Source organism: Polistes fuscatus, unplaced genomic scaffold (assembly GCF_010416935.1).
Source record: "Polistes fuscatus isolate 324 unplaced genomic scaffold, CU_Pfus_HIC Scaffold17, whole genome shotgun sequence".
Taxonomy (NCBI): Eukaryota; Metazoa; Arthropoda; class Insecta; order Hymenoptera; family Vespidae; genus Polistes; species Polistes fuscatus.
This window is the reverse complement of record NW_025113075.1, coordinates 2,986,744-3,008,609: the sequence shown is the minus strand read 5'-3', so window position 1 is coordinate 3,008,609 and position 21,866 is coordinate 2,986,744. Positions and strand designations below refer to the sequence as shown.

At 28.6% G+C, this 21,866-nt stretch overlaps 4 protein-coding genes across 11 annotated transcripts; 1 reads left to right on the top strand and 3 right to left on the bottom strand.

Moving 5' to 3' along the window:
* Positions 1–72: 72 nt before the first annotated feature.
* Positions 73–3,295, bottom strand: LOC122515212 (ankyrin repeat domain-containing protein 40-like). Of its 5 annotated transcripts, none has more exons than XM_043632475.1 (4): positions 3,205–3,295; positions 1,610–1,738; positions 1,158–1,462; positions 73–420 (listed from the first exon to the last, which is right to left on the bottom strand). In XM_043632475.1, exons 2-4 carry the CDS (start codon positions 1,732–1,734, stop codon positions 74–76), a joined length of 777 nt encoding a protein of 258 aa, XP_043488410.1. In that variant the 5' UTR covers positions 1,735–1,738; positions 3,205–3,295; the 3' UTR covers position 73. The 5 variants fall into 5 exon arrangements, with proteins under 5 accessions (XP_043488410.1, XP_043488408.1, XP_043488409.1 ...); XM_043632473.1 differs by having other exon boundaries at positions 3,136–3,211; XM_043632474.1 differs by lacking the exon at positions 3,205–3,295 and adding an exon at positions 2,895–2,936.
* Positions 3,296–3,404: 109 nt separating this feature from the next.
* On the top strand, positions 3,405–12,196 carry LOC122515211 (splicing factor U2AF 50 kDa subunit). Of its 3 annotated transcripts, XR_006303234.1 has the most exons (9): positions 3,405–3,544; positions 4,357–4,586; positions 4,901–5,161; positions 7,635–7,785; positions 8,712–8,767; positions 11,187–11,468; positions 11,539–11,703; positions 11,790–12,004; positions 12,125–12,196. XR_006303234.1 is itself a non-coding variant. In XM_043632470.1 (8 exons), exons 1-8 carry the CDS (start codon positions 3,523–3,525, stop codon positions 11,919–11,921), a joined length of 1,299 nt encoding a protein of 432 aa, XP_043488405.1. In that variant the 5' UTR covers positions 3,405–3,522; the 3' UTR covers positions 11,922–12,196. The 3 variants fall into 3 exon arrangements, 2 of the variants coding, with proteins under 2 accessions (XP_043488405.1, XP_043488406.1); XM_043632470.1 differs by having other exon boundaries at positions 11,790–12,196; XM_043632471.1 differs by having other exon boundaries at positions 3,406–3,544; positions 7,635–7,773; positions 11,790–12,196.
* A 218-nt stretch (positions 12,197–12,414) lies between these two features.
* Positions 12,415–12,927, bottom strand: LOC122515352. The gene is made up of 3 exons (XM_043632668.1): positions 12,885–12,927; positions 12,730–12,813; positions 12,415–12,643 (listed from the first exon to the last, which is right to left on the bottom strand). The coding sequence occupies exons 1-3, from the start codon at positions 12,925–12,927 to the stop codon at positions 12,483–12,485; spliced, it is 288 nt and encodes a 95-aa protein (XP_043488603.1). The 3' UTR covers positions 12,415–12,482.
* A 551-nt stretch (positions 12,928–13,478) lies between these two features.
* LOC122515209 ((E3-independent) E2 ubiquitin-conjugating enzyme UBE2O) lies at positions 13,479–21,846 on the bottom strand. 2 transcript variants are annotated; one of them, XM_043632466.1, is made up of 9 exons: positions 21,521–21,846; positions 21,035–21,208; positions 20,797–20,955; positions 19,889–20,572; positions 19,602–19,812; positions 19,333–19,516; positions 17,218–19,211; positions 16,772–17,134; positions 13,479–14,370 (listed from the first exon to the last, which is right to left on the bottom strand). In XM_043632466.1, the coding sequence occupies exons 1-8, from the start codon at positions 21,740–21,742 to the stop codon at positions 16,779–16,781; spliced, it is 3,984 nt and encodes a 1,327-aa protein (XP_043488401.1). In that variant the 5' UTR covers positions 21,743–21,846; the 3' UTR covers positions 13,479–14,370; positions 16,772–16,778. The 2 variants fall into 2 exon arrangements, with proteins under 2 accessions (XP_043488401.1, XP_043488400.1); XM_043632465.1 differs by lacking the exon at positions 13,479–14,370 and having other exon boundaries at positions 16,369–17,134.
* Positions 21,847–21,866: the final 20 nt, after the last annotated feature.

The following is a 21,866-nucleotide window of genomic DNA, read 5'->3' as shown; positions in this document are numbered from 1 at the left end:
TTAAAAAAGAAAATAAAAATATCTATTTTCTAATTTTACCCTAATTTTAATATAAATAAATTAAAAAATTAATTTAATATAAAATAGTTTGATCTTTATTTGAAATACTTTGATATCCATTAGCTGGACTTGGTAAAACGTTATTAGGAACACTGTTAGAATATTGCATATGTTTATATACATTAGCTGGATCTGTTATTATTTCTATTTCTTGAAAATGTTGAAGCCGTTTTATATCTTTATCTTTCCTCAGTTTAGTATTCGGTAATTTTCGTAATTTCAAAATTTGATGCGGACATAATCCAAATTCTTCGCAACATGTCTGTATTAATGTCTGGTATGTTAAATCATTCATAGGTAATTCGACCTCAACGAAGTCAGGATCAGGTGCATTTGCAATACGTAATTTAACAACTAATTCTATAAAAATACACTAATATTTATTAAAGTTATTTAAAATATATCTTTATATATAATTTTTTAATCAGTTAGCTGTGATTAATGAGTATACTAGTCATGCGGAAAAAGTAGTTAATGTTTCTTACTTATATATATATATATAAATTGCAATTTTAGTGACAACAAAAATATATTCGTAAATTTCAAGCTGTTTCAAATATTTGGAGACCAAGCCGAAATAAAACAAAAAATAATATAAATAAAAAAATTAATATAGACAATATTATTATATTTAATGTAAACAAACTATAACAAACCTGGCCAATTAAATCTAACTTTACACATTTTCAAAAAGTAATCTTACATGAAGATACGTTCTTACAAAAGTAATATTCAAGAAGAAACAACACATATTAGTGTTCGACTTGTAAAGTGCCATTATATATTTTACCTAGCTTTACTCAATATCATTCAATAACAGCAGATTCAATTTCTAAGTAATTGATATCTGGTTTTTTTTCTTCCTCTTCCATATGCAAAAAAAAAAAATTTTAATTAAATAAATAATGAATTTTATCAAAAAAATAAAATAAACATTCGATTAGAAAACTTAATTGAATATTATAACAGCTATATATACTCCGTGTGTTAACAAGTATATATACTTGTTATCGTTTCATTTTAGCAATATAATAAAGGTACATATTTTTAAAAAAGATAGCCACAGCTAACTGATTAAACAACATGATATTTCTTACCATCTTGCAAATGATTGTTAGTTTTCAATTCACATCGACTATGATTCACTCCTAAATGCTGTACAGAATCTATATTAGTAGTTAAAAGTTCATTTTTTATACATTTAGGCATAAACTGATGTATCATTGGTCCATTAGTATTTCGTTGAATATCAGAATTCAATAATTGTAAAATTTGTTGATTGGTGCACAAAGATATTGCTGTTTCCCCACTTTCTGACATTATATTTTTATCAGCTCCATGTTTCAGAAGTAAAGCAGCTACGTCTAAAAAGCCTCTTTTACAAGCCCAATGTAATGGTGTCCTTTAAAAACAAAATATTATTTGCAAAAGAGGTAAGAAAAATGAAAATAATGAAATAATATTGCATTATGACTAAATTGAAAAAAATGGATTTTTACAAAATAGACGTTTGTATAATTTAATATATAATATCATGAATAATGAATACCATCCGTTAACATTATGTCGTGTATTAACATCAACACCTAAGTTAACAAGTTCCTGAACTGCATCTGTGTCCCCAATACAAGAAGCCTTTCTCAAACGTTCTTCCAACATTTGTTTATTTTCCATATTTCTGTAATGTAAATTATTAACTATATTTACTTTTACAAAAATGATTATTCATAAAATTACTGAAATTAAGAAGTTTTCCACTTTCTCACTAAATTTCATTCATTAATTTAACTATTTCAAAATTGCAAACCTTAGAAAGGTTTTGCGAACGATCAGTATATTGGTGTATTATTCAAAATCCGGCTATGTTCGTATGTCTTATATTAAAAGATCAAAATTCTACATATATTATAATATAAGTCTTTCGTATTATATATCATTTTGGTTTTTATACAACATTAAACATTAATTTTACACAACTTAAAAACATTTTTAAGTATCCTAGCAACTAATAAAAATTTAACCGATCCTGATCATGTATATAAAGAGTAATCCTAGGGAATTTATATTTCTTTCATTTTTATAGAAATATATTAAATTATATACATTGTGTTGTTTATTAACCGATAGATAAATTATTATATTTAATCAATAATTTATTGCAATTTATATTGTGAGATGTAAAACATATCGTATATCATAATTCCTAAAACTGGAGCAGTGGTTCTCAATCATTATGTCACGAAAGGTTTTTAAGTGTGTGTTTCGCTAATTTTTTAGAATTAATGTATAATAAATTTTTTGAATATTAATGTAATTAAATAATATATTCATTGTAAGGAATAAAAAAAAACAATGTGCAATAGCGGCCTTTAATTAAGCGTTTTCCTTTTGTTTTCATTTTGGCTCACTATTAACACGAAATGAGTAGGTTGTCTAAAAAAAACCTGAAGTAAGGCGCGCAGATTTAAAGAAAGAACGATTTCATTAGAAACTACTTTGTTTCTGTCTCGAGCTACAGAAATTGGAAAATAAACTATTCTGAAATATCTTTAATAATTCTTTTTTGATTTCTCTCAAAGAAAATGTTGTAGTTGTAATTTACATTATTAGTAATTTATTATTTTATATTTGTTTTATAGTATGTTTGTGTATAGACCCAAATTTGTAGACCTATTTACCATCTGACAATAATTATCAAAAATATTTCCTACTCCGCTCGTAACCAGATGTGTGCTTTCCAACGTATAGGACATGAGCGTACAAAAAATGGGGTTATAAGAAAAATAAATCCAATATTTTGTTCTCTTCTTTTCTTCAAATAATTCCTAACTTACCTTTTTATCTATTACTGCTTATAACCTTAAATAATAATTTAATTTATAATCCATTTAATCTAACATTTTACTTATTATTTTTTATAACCTAAAATAATAATACTTAAAATCTCGCATGGTCGGTTTTATTGACATACGGCACTGATTTTCGAAACAAGTGATACAGAAGGGAACAAACGGAGAAACTACATAACTATATCATTTACTAATCAACGACTAACTTCAATTTGATTGGCTATACCTTCAATAACATTCACACATAGATTCTTTAAGCTTTGATATTCAGAGTGTTAAAATTAATAATCTATACCTATAATTAGCCTTACATACAATTCTGTCAATATTGACACACACACACACACTGTGCTATCAAATTTAAAATTATTTAATAGTGTTTCACGTGACAAAAAGATTGAGAAACACTGAGCTGGAGCAAGGAACACGCTTGAAATTGCTTTTCGTGCCATCTGGTGGCGGCTAGATAAACTACATTGTTCTTCTTGTTGCTCTCACGCCATTTCGGTATAAAAATCTTTTTGGGAGCGGCTGACGTTTATAGATTTTAACGTCTTCTTTCAACATATTTTCATATAATATAGTATAGTACTTTTGCATAGGGAGATCAAAGATGGGAGAAGATTTTAATGGAGGTAAGAAATTTTTTAATAGGATTTTTTTATCTTTGTTCTTCATAAGTCTTCCCGCGTTATGTGAAGATAAGTGGATTTCTATGAATGTAATGGCCGGAGAGCTACACTTGTACGCATAAACAAATTTGTCTGAATGATTTTTCTTTTTTCTTTTCTTTTCATTAATTGACTGATGTTTTAAAGCATGTTATTTTTTGTATATATAATGAAATAAATAATATATATTTATATAAATAAAATCTCGAAGAATTAACATATCTACAAATAGCAAATATATATATATATATATATATATATATATATATATATATATACATATATAAAAGTTATTAGAGAAATTGCCAGTGTTGTCTTTTTGGTTTGAAGAATTGGTGTTATTAAAACATATTAAAAAAGATGTTTTATGTTTACCATATTTAATTTTTTATAGTCTAAATTTTTGTCGGAATTATACAAAAATATTTGTAATTTGAAACAAACAAATATTAATTTATAAATACAAATTAACAATGTGAATATTAGAATGTGAATATTAGATTTATTACAATATCTCAAGTTAAAGTTGATAATAGCTATACAGAATCTTACCGGTTAGCAAAGAAAAATTATAGAACAATATGCGTATGCCACATTTGAAAACAAAATTTAAGTAAGTAAAGAAAAATGTAAATATGTCAATATGTGACATCGGAGTAACATTGGAGGACTATAAAAGGTTAAGTGGAATGCAGATATAATTTATTCAAATATAAGAAAATATTATTTCCAATAATTACTTAAATATTAATGCATAATAATCATTATTTTGTAAGATCGAGAAAGACAAGATAGAGATAAGGACCGTGATAGGGACAGAGATCGTGATAGGAGACACAGATCACGTAGTAGGGAACGTAGGAAGAGATCAAGGTCTCGTTCCAAAGACCGTAGAGACCGTAAGAGAAGCAGTTCTCCTAAAAAAAGTCGTAGTTCTAGAAGGAGAAAGCCATCCTTATATTGGGATGTACCACCACCTGGATTTGAACATATTACACCTTTGCAGGTAACTTAAGAACATTTCAATGTTAATTTTTATACATTGTATGTCAGCTAGATATTGACTACTGAAAGCTTGAGTGCCAGTTATCGCATTTCTGGTTTATTGGGAAATGGACATTTGAAAGAATATATAGTACAAATTTTATTTATTTTTACAAAATAATATACTATATTTTAACTGAATATTTGATATGTGCGCTTAAACAAGTGATAGGTTGAAAATACCATAAAAATATAGGGCTGACATACAATGTATTAATTGTTTTCATATAGTAATTAGTTTAATATTAATATTTTAATTTTTTCTTTGTATAACAGTATAAAGCAATGCAAGCTGCTGGCCAAATACCTGCAAATATTGTAGCAGATACTCCTCAAGCTGCTGTCCCTGTTGTTGGTAGTACGATCACTCGTCAAGCAAGAAGATTATATGTTGGTAATATTCCATTTGGAGTCACGGAAGAAGAGATGATGGAATTTTTCAATCAACAGATGCATTTATCAGGCCTTGCACAAGCTGCAGGGAATCCAGTCCTTGCTTGTCAGATCAATCTAGATAAGAACTTTGCTTTCTTGGAGGTATAATAATAAATTACAATATTATTTTCTTTATATATACATATACAGGGTGAGTTAGTTAACATTGATATCTTAAATATCTTTGTTGTTTTTAAAGATACGTCAAATATCTTATGGAAAAATTTGGATGGTTCAATGGAGCTCACATGATGCTACAAAAATTTATGTTTCTTTCATATGTTGAAAAGATATCAATGTTATCTAATTTTTGTTTTAAATGAAACCACCATTTTTTTAACATCTACAATGATAGTCTCTTTCATTAAGAATTCAGTGACTATAATTATTTAAGGTCATTTAATATTCAAAAAGATAGTCGTTTCGTCGATACATTGCTGTAAACGTACAAACGTAACTTGATTAGCACATTGAACTTTGATAAGTACATCCGGGATGATATTCGCACATATTGTGCTGCTGATTATCGTGTATATTATTATAGCAATCCAGTGGATTTTAATCAGGCGAGTGTACTGACCCATCAGTTTAGTAACCTTAGAATCCAATATATCTCTTACTATTCGGGCATAATAGGTAGAAGAGCTATTATGTTAGTACTATATATCATAGTGGTTTTGTAAAAGAACATCTTCCAACAAGATAGGTAGATTTTCTTGCAAAAATTGCAAATGTTTTTGTCCTGTGATTGATTACTTGCTTGTTTAAAATACTATACTATACTATACGTTTACGTTCCATTATTTTTGATTGTCAAGTTCTCAAAACCACTGCAAATTATCAACAGACCAATAATGGGTGTTCCATAGATTAATTGAGCTTTGATTACTGAATGTTGTTTCGTCCGTAAAAAAGACATTATGTCAAAATTAACGATGTTGACATAATCCCTATTGACCAAAATTCATTCAATTTTTAAAATCATTTTTATGTAATTCCTGATGTAGCGATATGTGAAACGGATGAAATTTACGTTAGATCAAAATTCGTATTACGCTATTTTGACTTGTGAGTATTTTTTGGACAATTTTTCTCGTGCTCATATATGGATTGATTTCTGTAACTGCTGAGATACTAATTACATTGTCTCTTCTTACTCGTGAGATTTTTACGTTTACGCTTTCTTACATCTACACTTCCAGTACTTCTAAACAACTAGTAGATATTAACCAAAGTTTATCTAGAAGGAATTTTTCATTTCTTATATGTTTTTTCTGTCCGTGACCTTGAATGACTTTGAACAATTAAAGTCATTATGAAAGGGACTATGATTGTAGGTATTTAAAAAATGGTGATTTTGTTTTAAGAAATAAAGTATTTTTGGCATCATATTAGCCCCATTGAACCATTCAACTTTTTCCTTAAGACATATGACGTATCTTTCAAAACAACAAAGATATTTAAGATACCAACGTTAGCTAATTTATCCTGCATATACAGCGTATTTTATAACTGATGGTACAAGGGAACAGGGAGTGATTCTACATGAAAAAATATTTTTCATTTTTGAGATAAATAAGTTTGAAAATTTGTCAAGTACTCATGCATTTGATTCAGTTTTGGCTCAATAAATTTCACTATCTTACTCTCGGATTAATATGATTATAAACATATGATTATAAACATTGTCAGTATGATGATATTTCTTATATCGGTTATATTCTTATGCTTATCGAACAAGGCTTTTAGTTTTCAGGGTTGTGTGTACTCGACAAATTTTCAAATTTATTTTTCTTCAAAACAAAGGCTTATATGAATAAATTTTATTCTAAACTTTCATCTAAGTTTTTTACTTGCAATTAGAGTCACTCTTGGTTATTTGTATCGTCAACTATGGGACATCTTGTATATACAGGTTGGTAAAAAAAGGACCAATATTTTAAGAGCTTATAGTAGTCAGCAAGATGCGTAAAAATAGGTCTAATTAACATGATTCGTAAAATCAACCTTTTCGATATAAATTGACTTTTATTATTTATGAGTGTTTGATATTGTAAGCGAGTCTCTTGATAACATATTGAATCTACAAAAAGAAATATTAGTTTAATGTTGTCAATTTATTATGTAAATAAGTAAAAACTATTACTAATATCAACAAAGATTATTTCATAAACGCAAACATAATATGTATAAATTACAGATATTCAATATGTCTTCCTTCCATGGGAATGCAATTCTGACATATATGGATCATAGATTGATATATATTTTCAAATATTCCTTGAACTAGTATATTTCTAAGCAAATTCTTTTGTCTACATATATTATATTGCCAAGAGATTTGTTTACGATATTGAACGCTCATAAATAATAAAAATTAATTTATTTCGAAAGGGTTGATTCTAGGATCAATGTTAATAAGACATGTTTTTTACTACTTTTGATAAGTACTATAAAACCTTAAAATATCGGATCCTTTTTTTTTTTTACCACCGAGTATAAAGAAATTCTAATTTTTATATATATAATCATTAGTAAGAAGTTTTGTAATTATATTAAATTTCTTTTATTTTAGTTTCGTTCAATAGATGAAACTACACAAGCTATGGCCTTCGATGGGATTAATTTTAAAGGACAAAGTTTAAAAATAAGAAGACCTCACGATTATCAACCAATGCCAGGAATGACAGATAATCCAAGCATGAACGTGCCAGGTACGGTTCCTGGTATGTTTTATGCATACATTTTATATATCAATGTACAATATACATTATATAAACACATTGGCGTTGGATTATGCGAAAATATAAATAATTAATATTTTCATATATCTATCGTAGAAATAAATCCAAAGAACACTGTAAATGGATCAAATTTTTTGTTAAAACATAATAGATTTTTCAGGAATTGAAACAATGGAAATTTTTTTTTCAAGTTTTTTTTTTTATTTTTCTTGTTTAAGGCATAGTACTACTTGAACCAAAAAAGTAAAAGGTAATTTTTGGGGAATTTTTGTCTTACAAACTAGGAAAACTATTAATATGTAATTTATTTTAATTTTATTTATTGACTCTAGCTATATAATCATTTTTTTACTTGTAAGAATATTTTTATCTGCCAGTTCTTTTTAATTTTAAATAGCACGTAAAAAACAGTAGTAGGCACGATAATTCCCTCCAGTATATATATGGAAGAAAGAATCAAAAAGTTTCTTATTTGTATTTAAATGACTATCGCATGAACTAGGGAAAATAAATCTAGTAATAAATTAACAAAGTGTTCAATTAACCAATTGAACAAAACACTACACACTCAATTTGTGTTTCTATTTCTTTATTTTTTTTTACTAATTTAATTTTCCCTCGTTCATGCGATAGTCATTTATGCAAAGAATAAAAATCTTTTTGATTTTTGAATTAAAAAAAAATAAGCTGAGCAAAGGATTTTTGTAAATTTTTGGAAAGAAAAAAAAAGATTATATAAATAATAAAATTTTATGGTAATAGCTTTCCTAGTTTTCGAGAAAAAAAATTCCTAAAAATCATCTTTTATTTTTTTATCAGTTGTATTACCCCTTAAACTTCCTGACGTCAATGTGTTAATATTCTAATATTATATAATCAATTTAATATATAATACATATTAATTACAGATTCCCCACACAAGATTTTCATTGGTGGTCTACCGAATTATTTGAATGAGGAACAGGTATGCAAATAAATTTACTAATCCATTTGTATTCACTGCACACTTTTAAATGCAGTTCTCTTTCATTGAAGCTAACTTTTTGATTATTGAATATGTATTTAGTCTTGTATAAAAATAATAAAAAAAAGCATCAATGACTGGGAAATAACTGCAATGCGAAAATGTTAGGACTCTATTGCTGTAGGATTATTGATTATGTAAATCCTCAGCATTACGAGTTAAACAAAAGAGGATTACATTATAACATAGGTACTTAGCTATTTAGCGGAGATTAAACAGAGGAAGGTGTACCAGTCTGCCAAAATTCTACAGAGGTATGTATGTGTATCCACTGGATTTCTGCGTCGGTTAGGTCATTAGGTAGGAAAATCAGGTTTCGCTTTTATCAATCTCTGTGGATTAGCAGATGCGTTCAATATCTTCTTTCATTCCTTTATCATTGTCACACATTGTCCCGAAGTTGTGCAGGATAGATACATAGATAACAAAGAAAATCGTTAGAGGCGTTGCAGCATTTAAATGGCATGCAGTCGCAGCAGTCGTTTTTTCTTTTAAATCCTTTTTAGGCATATTCTAGGTCCAGCCAAAGAAATTCTAATTCGACTAACTAGAACAAGAATAGTTTAGCAAATGTGTCGCAGTCCAAATATAAGAAGGGAAGGGAAGTTGTTGCAATTGCATTATTATCTATTAAATGAGAAAGCACACAAAAAAAAGATAAACAAAAGATTATATTACATAGAATGATGAAAAAATGTCATGTAAACAAAAACGTATACTTGACAGGAATATTATTACAGAGGAATATTATCCAGGTTTTTTATGGCAATGATGCTTATGCAACAAGACTCTTTATAGCTCTACAAGTGAAACAAATCAACGTTTTATCTAGCAAATTGGTTTTATTTTGGATGGGATTACAGGGTCAACACATAATTTTATGTGCATCTGGTAACAGCTCCAAGTCTTCTGGTATCTATTCTTTTCAGGAATATCTTTTTCCCTTGCAGCTATTTTCTTTACAGGCTTTACAGATCTTCATCTTGTGCCTTATTGCGTTTACAGGTTACGCAAATGAAATTTACGTGTTCAAATTTCAGTAATGTGTCTTTAGGCAAAGAGAAAATACTGAGAGTGACAGAGAAACAAAAGTAAACAACTGCTATATTGCATCATTGGAGAGTTAATAAAAGTTTCCTTACAGTGAAATATGATTAAAATAGAATGAAAAGTAAAATCCTTTGGTTACTGTAAAGTAAATTGTGGACTGATACCAGTGCCCTTTCTCCCCATTTCTTAGCTTAGGGTCGCGCTGATCAAAAGCATTTGCTTACCACTACCACTACTTCTACCACTACTTCTACCACTACTACTACTACCGAACATGACAATATACCACACTGCCTGGAGAGAGGCTAGTCCAGTCCCTCGAGGCAAGTACTTATCTCATTTTCATGCCTTCGTACATTGGGCTTATGCGATTTTGCAGCCCCTTTCCCGAAGTCTGTGATTCTTCTGTGCTAATGGTGCGTTCTTTGATATTCTGGTAGAATTTATCGGTAAAAGCATGTTGCTAGCTTGTGAGGAGATCAGGAATATTTTTGTTAAATCTATATGAGGATGGTATGTCGTATTTTACCTCCTCGATAGATGCAACATGCTGTTATCTAAATTTCAAAGTTTACAGTTTCTCTGTGATGAATGGGCTCATGTAAGTAATATCACTATGTTAATATGTATATCCATATATATGTATATATACTGTATAATGTACATGTATATATATATATATATATATATATATATACACATATACACATACTTTAAACATAATTAATAATTATACAAATTCTAGAAACGAGAAATTATGCTTAAGAAGAATATTATTTAGATATATTCGAATTTTGTTTAGGAAGGAGGTACTAAGCAGAATTAAATATTATATATAATAAAATAATGCATAGACATATTACGAATAGGTGTTACCAGGCACATCTATACATTCAACAATCAGTTTCATATTCTTATACTATGCAATTTTCTATTTGAATGAAATTTTTAAATTAAACATTTACTATATAAATATCGTGTTAACTTTATCATGTATTTGTTGAAGTAATTATTTAATATGTATGTTTTTTTGATATAATCTTACAGATTATCAAATATTCTATATGTTTAAAAAATTAATTAATTTTATTATATATTCTCGTGCATATATTTGATGCATAATCTCTTTCAATGAAATCATTTCAATGATTATTAGAATAAAAGAATGTTTTAAAGTAACAAAACACACATAGATAAATTATTATTAATTTTATTATTTTAAAGGGAAAATTGCATGGTCTACATTAGTATAGATCATTTTATATTAGTTACATGAAAATATACAAATAATGTCATTGTGATAATTTAGGTAAAGGAGCTACTGATGAGTTTTGGTCAACTGAGAGCTTTCAATTTAGTAAAGGACTCAGCAACAGGATTATCAAAAGGTTACGCCTTTTGCGAATATGTTGATGTGTCCATGACGGATCAAGCTATTGCTGGATTAAATGGTATGCAACTAGGAGACAAGAAGTTGATCGTACAACGAGCTAGTGTCGGTGCAAAGAATCCTATGATAGGAGCACAAGCCCCTGTACAAATTCAAGTTCCTGGTCTGTCTATGGTAGGCACAAGTGGACCTGCAACGGAGGTAAATATATAAATAATTATGATATCACTAGTATAAACATTGAAATAACATGATTTTGACATATTTTCAGGTACTTTGCTTATTAAATATGGTTACACCAGAAGAATTAATGGAAGAAGAGGAATATGAAGATATTTTAGAAGATATCAAGGAAGAATGCAACAAATATGGTGTTGTTCGATCTGTAGAAATACCAAGACCTATCGAAGGTGTTGATGTTCCAGGATGTGGAAAAGTATGTTATAGAATTGTTCATCTCTCTTATATCTTTTTATATTTTTTCATTATTATGTGTAACTTACTGTTATTGTTATTTTATAGGTATTCGTTGAGTTTAACAGCGTTATCGATTGCCAAAAAGCACAACAGACTTTGACAGGACGTAAATTTAATAACCGTGTAGTAGTTACATCATATTTTGATCCTGATAAATATCATCGTAGAGAATTTTAGATTGTAGATTCTTCTTTCTTATCAATTAATGATTAACTATATTGTATAATACATATAAGTGAATAATCTGATATGTCTTAAAGGTAAATAGTATTTCGTAACGGTAATGCTGTTCTCTATAATTATTTTTAATTAGAAGATAGAAATCGTTCAACTATTTTTGACAGCACAGAAATTTACAATAATAATTTCTTATAATTTAGGTTCATTTCCTTAAGAGATTATTGTAATTCTTTATTAACAAGAAAATGCAATATAATTAATGATACGTGGAATATTTTATAGTTTAAAAATATTTGTAGTCAATTGATAAACCTGGAAATAAGAAGTAATTAATAACGACATTATTAAATGACATTGCTAGATGCAAAATAAAAAATTTAAGTAATTGTGATGGACAAAAAAAATAAAATATTGTCATTGTGTTTATACAGATATAATATTAAAAATATATTGATTACCACCCTATTAATACATAAGTTAAAAAATATATATGAATTATAATTTAATGATTTTTATAAACGTATACAAAAACAAATAATTATAATAATTTATTAAAAATTATGCTTCGTTTTGTAATGCTGGTTGATACGAATGGCTTTTTGATGCGTCAGCTGGATCAACTACAAACTTTTGTAGTAAAACATAAAGACCACCGCCAATGAGCAACATACTAATCCCACATAGCAGTACTATCGACCATGCAGGTATAGCTGTACCTCCTAAAATAGTTTGAATATTTAAATGTGTTATGTTGAAACAAATGAGCATACAAATTTCATCAATATTTTTTGTAACTATTACTTACTATAATATTGTCTTGTTATTGTTTTACGACCGCGTAGTATTTTACGTCTTGCTTCTGTTTCGTCGACAAAGATTCCTATAATAACTATTTCACCAGCGAATATATATTGTAAGTATTTTATACAATTTGTTAAGTACTTGTTTATATTTACTTACGAAAACCAATTGCGAGGTAGAACAGTAATTTTTTGGAATACATTTTAATTGATAAATTGTTATAACTTCACTTAAAAAGGATATAGAATAACTCTTCTTTTCAGTGAATAAGATAAACTGGGTGTAGCGTTGATTGTCGACTGATGAATCAACGACGATAGATAACAAGTGATAACAGATATAGAATGTAGCTTATCTGTTTTAATACTATAAGAGATAAAATACCTGAGAAAATTAATAGTAATGCAGTGTAAAATGTTTTAATACTTTCTAAAATGGTCCAATAAAAAGACTTTTACATTTTTTGTTTGGCATAAATTGTATATATTTACAAAGTTCATGTAAATTTAATATGTTTAAAAGAAATAAGAGATGTATTACTGGTTTAACAATGATCTTTTATTAAATGCTTAAAATATTCAGTCTGTATACTTGTGCTGTGTCTATATATGATTTATTTTCATTGACATGAGAAATGTCACATTGAAGATTTACGATTTCACAAAAAGAGAAGCGAGACACTATGGCTGGGTCTACAGGACAAGGATTCGGATTTTTACAATCTAAACAACAGAAAAGAATAATTTCAAGTTATTATATTTCTTAATCGCATGACTTTTTATTGATTGAAAATTAAGGAACCAAGTTACATATATAGTAAATCATTCACGCAATTGTTGTAATCTCTGAATAATAGATGCCAACGCGTGAAAATGTCAAGTGAGAAGAAGACAAACTAGGCGGTACAACTACTGCGAGTATTATGAGATAATAAGAATATAATCCTAATATTATTTATCTGTAAGGTAACGTAATAGTACATTCTTTTGTATTTGTGTTTACTTATATGCAATTATATCATTGTTTTAAATGTTAAAAATAATATTTATATTTAAAAAAGCATAATTTATAATGGTATGATATCTGACTCGCAGTATATTTTGTAATTGTTATTTTTCTTTCCTGCTTATTGTAAGTAGTACTGGCACAAACCAATACGCGTAAGTGATTTATATAATAATCACTTTTCATTATTACTATTTAAAGAGTATGTGTATATGATAAAAGTAAAGCTTTGATGCGACTTCTGAGAATATGTTTTATAATAATATAAATGTAAATATAAATAGCTGGCACATATACAAGGCATTCCAAACATCACTTTTCGCTAAGTTTGCAGCAAACTTTCATATTTACCGCACTTACTGCCTCTTTTTTACTATTCCTTTGTTGCTTATATCATTATCTTTAGTTATACATTCTTTTAATACAAACTGTAAATTCTGTGTCACATTGTCTCTCTCTCTCTCTCTCTCTTTCCCTTTTTTCGTCTTTCCCCATTACTTATTCTTCTTTCTCTATTTCTTATGTTGTTTTAATCATTCAGCACCATATAATATCGAAGGAGAAACCATTTTCCTTCGTATGAGCATAAACCGTCTTTTTTCCTTTTGATTACGTTATAAGGCGTAAAATTTCATAATAGCTGTTCCAAATTATAATATGATAAAAATGAGATAAATGTGATATATGAATGATAGTAAAGTAAAATTGCGTCAATCGTTACAAAAGTTTCATAACCATTAATTCATTGTTCATCAACATAATATATAGTACTCATCTAATTACATATAATAGAAATGTAAACATTTAATAAATATTATTGTTTCTTATATAAAATCATACCATGAAACTTCATAAATTGTTTTCATTAATTAAATAGTCCTTGAGATTTCAGAAGGAAAAAAGATAGTATACTTAATTAAGTAAAATACAAAAATTAATAATAAAAATAAAAAATAACATTACATTAAATGTACCGAATTGTATGATTATGAGTTTGCTAATGACCATTAGTAATTTAAATCATTGTTAATGTATCAAAGATGGAACACAAAAATCTCATAAAACATAACAAAAATGTGTCATTAGCTTTTTTATATATACACTTATTATATCTATTAACCAGAACTTTCTTTTCCAAATATAATTTTTAAAAAGTATTCCTTTTTTTTTAAATACAAATAATTATCTTATTGCATATAGAACATTTTACATTTAAAAAAATTATAAAAATAAATTAAAAATAATATTAAGAAATGTTTTGATCTAAATGTGCATAGATATATATATATATATATGTTACATATATATGTTACCGCTAAAGTGTGTAATTTAGTTATTTCATGAAATATCGAAGCGTTTTAGGGAAAGCATATAATAAGAATTTTATTATACACTTTACCTGATTATTCTATGTATCTAATAATCAGACGCAATTAAAGTATAAAATAAAAATTTTATGTTAAATATAAGACAAATATTCTTCGATTTTGTTTCAATTCATGTCTATACTTACTGTAATCATTCTTCGTGGTCTACTAGGACCAGGCCAGAAAGTTTAACGAAAGCTTATAAAAGCTTACTGTGAACACATTTATTTTACTTTTAAAAATATTAAAATTCTATTTTACAACAATAAAACTATTCAGTTTAATTAAATAAATTTAGATATTTTTCTTAATTCTTTATATTTTTTTTAGAAGATCAATTTTGGCTTTTAAAGCCAAATTTTCACTACATTTAAAATATCGTAGGAAAAATAAAATTAAGTATGTTTTTTTTTTTTCAATAATTATACATAACAACACTTTAAAATATAGTACGAATACTCGCTGTAAGTATATTAAAACAAAATCGAAGAATAATTTTCTCTAATACTTTTGACATCAAATTTTTATTTAATGCTTTAACTAATGACGTCTGATTATTGCACATAGAATAACTAGTTAAAGTATATAATTTTAGCTTATTTCATAGTTTAGCGAATATTTTGGATATTTCACGAAAATCTAGTTATTCTATGAAATAACGGATTAAACGTTTTAACGATAACATATATACTCTATTAACTTAAATATTGAAATAATTGCTTAATGAGTTGTGCAATATATTTTGTAAAAATTAATTTAAAAAAATTAAAGATTTGTTCTCCACTAATATGCAAAACAATTATATTAATAATTAATAATGAGACTTCTATTATATGGATAATGAAGCGTTGTAATTTTTATTACATATATACTATTTTCTACCAGAATCTTTAACATTATACTTATCTGTGTCAGTTAATTTTGTTTAAATATGAATTTTTGTCTCTAAACTACTATCTACTGCAGTTACAGTTTCTTCATAGTTTTTTCAATGTAACATTAGTGGATGGCATAATGACTTTAATATAATTTAATAAATGATTTATTCTTAAATAGATAGGAATTTTTACTAAAAATTTACTCAATGAAATTCACTCGTAATTAATAACTATTATTATCATATCTCTTAATGCTATTGCAAAGTATTTAATGTTGACTCGACGTATTGCTAAAGATTAGTATATCTTTTATTTTTTATCATTTCACGAACATCCAATGTATTTTGAATTGTATCTTTCTTGTATGCTCAAGATCTTTTTCTTTTACAAATATTTTTCTGTTTAATAAGGCAGCTGTTTATTGCTGCCGATTTATAGAACTAAATACATATATGTGGTATCACGAAATGGTTCATACCACATATTAATTTTATATTTTATTTTTGTAATTGTACAAAGGAGTGCACAAGAATAGCATATCACTTTTTTATATATATGTCCCTTATACAATTACAGTTATATTACTAAATGATTACTAAACAATATCAATATCCTAGCTGCGGAGCAATGACAGCGGCATTTCTGTTAGGAGTTATCTCATTATTAATGTTAATATTAATAAATAGATATCATAAACATTTTTCACAGGATCTAATTTAATAAATTAATTCAATATATTACCGAAATTTCGTATAATTTTCGCAAAGTATGCGCTTAAATTTGGATATAAGTTTACCTTGTGGCTAGCTGGTACTTCTTTCTGATGAATTTTTTTTCCTTTCACTTGGAGGGATTGCAGGGGAAGATGAAATTAAGCCTTTTCTTAAATTGCCATTTGATAATGATTTACTATCTGCTTGTACACAGCTCCTGCTAGTATCGTGTTCTGATTCTTTGTTTTCTATATTTGTCCTTATGTTTTGATGTTCTTGAATAGTATTATTTATCGTTTCTCTTGTATAATTTGGTAAATTGCTTGTCTTTTGTAGTATACTTTCTTTAATAAGTACGTCTCTAAATGTTGCCAATGTTTTTCTAAGTGTGATACAAAAACCTCTGGAAGCCGGTATCAAAGGAAATTCAGGCAGAATTTTTTGATCTAAAAGAATCAAATCATGAATGTATTTTGTTAGATCCAAAAATAAAAAAATACAAACAATCAAAATACACATTAGAATTTACCAATTTCTGAAATTTCCTTAAATGTGGTTGGTGTAACAGGAGATAATGGATGTTGATTATTATGTTGTTCGGATATCTCCATCCAAAGATCTAATCGTTGTAATAATCTTTCTGCATGTCGTTTGAAATGTGCTATAATTATGTCTTTAAACACAAGAGGCGGATGTAACAATAATTTAGTCTGAGCTTGAACCAATTTTAATACTACCATTTCATTATACATTCTAGAATTTTCTCTGCCTTGCTGAGAACCCTTTTGTTTTTCAAAACCAGCTTCATTGAAGTAGGGTTCTGATACAAGAATAAGACCTTGTATAGAGACTATAACTTGGAGTAAAGTAGAAGAACTAGTCCATACTTCTGTTCCACGACCAGACCATGTTCCAAGAAGACTCACACATACTTTCCCATCTTCATAAAGATTGGGGTTAAGTCTTTCACTACAATAAGAAATATAATGACATAGTGGGGGAGCAGCAGGATAGTCTGCAGACAACTGAAAGTCGAAAAGAAAAAGTCCGTCCTCGTATGGTGTTTTTTCAGGACCACGGAACATCACAGAATATAAATCTATACGATCTTCAAAGCCTTTTACCCACACTCCCGGTGGAAGGGAACTTCTTAAAAGTTTCAGTTCTTTTGAAACCGTTCTAAAGAAATTAGTAGGATCTGTAGGTTGGAACATTGTTAATTTGAATTTATGACTATCCGGAGCAGTTTCTTCTATGGAGAATCCTTCACCTTCTGCATAAATTAGTGGTGGGATATCTACTATAGATTCGACTGGTTCTGACAATGTTTCTACCTGCTTTTCTTCTTCTTTCTTTTGTTTTTTATGAGGCGATGAACCTTTTGCTGCATCTGATAACGATATTTTTGATAAACCAAAGCGCTTTGAAACTTCTGAATGCGCCAATACTAATTGAGCTTTTATAAGGGTACAAAGTTTTACGCAAACATGCGAACTAGCAATATGAAAATTAGCTTCGTGCGTTTGCATTTTTGGAGTTTTATCTATTTCTGTTTTTACTGATTCGGTTGTCACTGCGGCCGGTAAACGTTCGTTATTAACATCCTCGCTAAGTAAAAAATCTCCACTAGATTCACTAGAACCCGATTCTTTTTTGGAGTTCTCTGCAGAATATAATCCAGAATCTTCAGGATAGGGATTGACATTAATCAACAATCGATTATTTGATTCTGCTTCTTCTTTGTTCTGTTTTCTATTATTATCTTCATTATTTTTATTGCTAGCTGTTGTTGCTACATCCATTACATTAGTTACTATTCTTTCTATAGTACAAGGAGTATTTTGAGTAATATTTGGATTGTCTTTACTTATATTTTCTTCTTCTGATCCATCAGATTTTTGAGTAAACAGTCTTGTTACTTGATCTGCCATTCGTTGTGCTACGTTTGCTCTTCCACGTTCTCTTACACGTTCGAGTAATCCTTGAAAATGACTTTCATGGAAAAATGACGTACCCATAAGTTTATCCATATATCGACAGTCTTTATAAACTTCCAGCAATTTTCGCATTACTTCTGTAGTTTGCAATGACGGATTTTGTGTAAAAAGTTCTTCTAATCTCGACATTGCGATTCTAGCTTTTTCAATATGTGCAGCTAACTTTGGTTTTATAATTTCTAGCTCGGTTTGCTCTGTTGTATCAGTATCAGCAATGATACAATCTTCTAACTCAGTTTCCCATGAAGCATCTGATGATACATCATCCCAAAGTTCTCCTTCATCACTGTCATACTCACCAACTTTGTATAAATCTTGTGGCCAGCACATACTAATATGTCCATCGACCCACCATACTTTGACACGACCTTCTGGATAATTATCCAATACTTGTCCAGCAGTACATCCAACATCTTCTCCTTCAAAATTAGCTATACGTATTACCACTATACCGGGTCTATATTGAAAATCAGGATGATCCTTCAAATCATAAACGCTTACTTCACGTTCTTCTAATAAAGTCGGTCTATAAAACAAATTTAACATTAATACAAATTTCAATTATTAAACAGATTTATAAAAGTGAACCATACTTGTTATATAAATTTTGGTCTATGCAATTGATTAGAAAATGATTTAATACTTACTGTGGAGTTTGACTACAAGTATATGTCCTAAACCACTTTATTTTAGCGGTTCGACCTTGGTGATCGACACTTTGTACAACACCGTATATTCGAGATTCTTCTTTTTGATCTAAAACAAAATCACCTGGGAAAAATTCTTTATCATCCAAATGATGAATCGGATATAACTGTGTTGATGGAATACCTACAGAAATATAAATTATTATATATATATATATATATCTTAGGAATATTGGCAAAGTCATTAATATTAAATTTGATTTGCGTACCAAATTCTACAGAACCATCTTGCCACACAACATTAGCTTTTGTACTGGTGGAGAGTGTTTCCACAACTATCTTAGTTCCTGGAATTAATGGAGCTGGTGGTACTTTTTTTTTGGCTTTGCACAGTTTCTTTTTTTTCAATACTTTTGTCATTAATGCAGGACCTTTTTTCTTTTTACCCATAGATGACATACTGGAACATCCGCTGGATATCTAAAAAAAATGATAAAATTCAGTTTACGTGATTAAAATTCAATTATTTCATTTCTTTTATTAGTTGAATCCATACCGAACCAGTGTCACTCTGGGAACCAGTATCTTCTGTATCCCAATCATCTGAACTTTCAGTATTTTGTACTTGTGGAGGTGGCATCAATGTATTACTACTTGTAATATTTTGTAAATTATTAATATTGTTTTGAGTGCTGTCTTCTATGGATTCTTCACTCACGTTTTCTTTTTCTTTTCCCTTTTTTTTCTCTTCAACTTTTTTATCATTCGTTGTTTTATCATCAGCTGGTTTTGTGACATTAATATTGGGACGTATTTTTTTGGGGCTATGCTTAGGAACTTGAAAAATATCTCTTTGTTGTTTTTTCCATTGTTCTCGAGTTATAACATTTTCATTGCCCTTAATTACATAATAATTACGATCACCAACTTGTAATGTAGATGGTTCAAAGACATTAAGTAACTTTAACTTTTTTAAATCCTCTCCTTCAACTACAAATTTTGGTTGAGCTTGATCAGACCAAACTCCATCTTTTGAATATGCTCTACATTGCCATTGAACTCCTACCCAATCTGTTTCAACTTTCTCTACGATTACTTTGGTTATTTTCTGTGGTTTTGTCTTCCTTTTCGCTTTCATTTCTTTCGTACAATGAATCCATTGTGCTTGTTCAAGGCAGTGAATAGGACCCCATAAACTTTGACCAGGATAAAATTCAGTAGAATGAGGAAAATCGTTGTCCTAAAATAAATAATATTTATGTATAAACTTTAATACACAATTGGGCAACGACTCAATGAGTGGCCAAATTGATTAACACCAATTTTAGAATTTATAATAAATGTCCTTAATAAATGGGCTTAACACCGCTAAGATCCTGTCTAGCACTTTTTCTTTTTCTTCTGTAAAGTTAATTGATTTGGCATATGAGTGATTTAATTGTTAGAAACATTCCATTTTCTTACATTGTCCCGTTTTTCTTCCAGTTGTCCCAGTGCGCGTGAATCCATTTCATTGATAACACAACGAGATCCATCAGGTGTAGCTACCCAAACTTTGAAATGTGTCATTTTAATTCCACCTACCCACGAATCCATACAAACTGCAATCTCTGTAGCAAATTCCTTTAAAGACATAACAATGTGAGTAATATAAGAGAAATAGATATTAAAAATATATGATTCAATAAATCACATTGCATACTTCTAAAGGAACTAAATCTTCGCTCTTAATATTGGTAAGAACTTGCTTGGTGCCGATAATTTGGATGCACGCAGTAAGCTCGATATCTCTACAATATCCTCTTTGTGTATCTTTTCCTTTAATCATACGACGCACAACATCACCTGGCATTAATGTCCTATCAGCTAAATGCACCTAAATACGATACATTGTAAGTAATATATAGAAAAAGTCATGTATATTATATATGAGCTTGTCGAATAAAAAATAAGATTTAAATTATAACCATTTGTTGATACTACAAAATCTTTGAAAATATATCGTTAATTTAAATTTGAATATAATTCCAGTTGTCAGAATTATATATTATAATATGAACCAAAAGATGTCGTTTTTGGCAACTATACAAATGCTCAACGTGATTTTGACAAAGACGATAAGAAACGTTAGTATTAATGTTAGATTTGTTCGGAAAATACGTTATCCCAAATCGATCAATTTGCACACCTTTTTAGAATTTATTAATTCTTCATCTCCAGACGGATGCCAGACAACACGGATCTCGCCCTTTTTTCGTTTAGGACTTTCCTCTCCATCCGAACTGTCGTCGGACATATCCTGATCATCGTTTTCCATGATGATACCGAAAACGACGTTGCCTTTTTTGTCCACGCGATAAATGACATCCTCGTAAAAATACTGACATTCAGGAGCAACATTCGTAGCCATCTTTTCTCTGCTTACTGACGTACTTGCTTTTTGCCGATGACGGCTGATGAAAGGTTACATGTAATCAGGGTACGCAAGCCTCCGTGTTAACGGGACGGCTTGCATTTAGTTACCATTGTCTTCA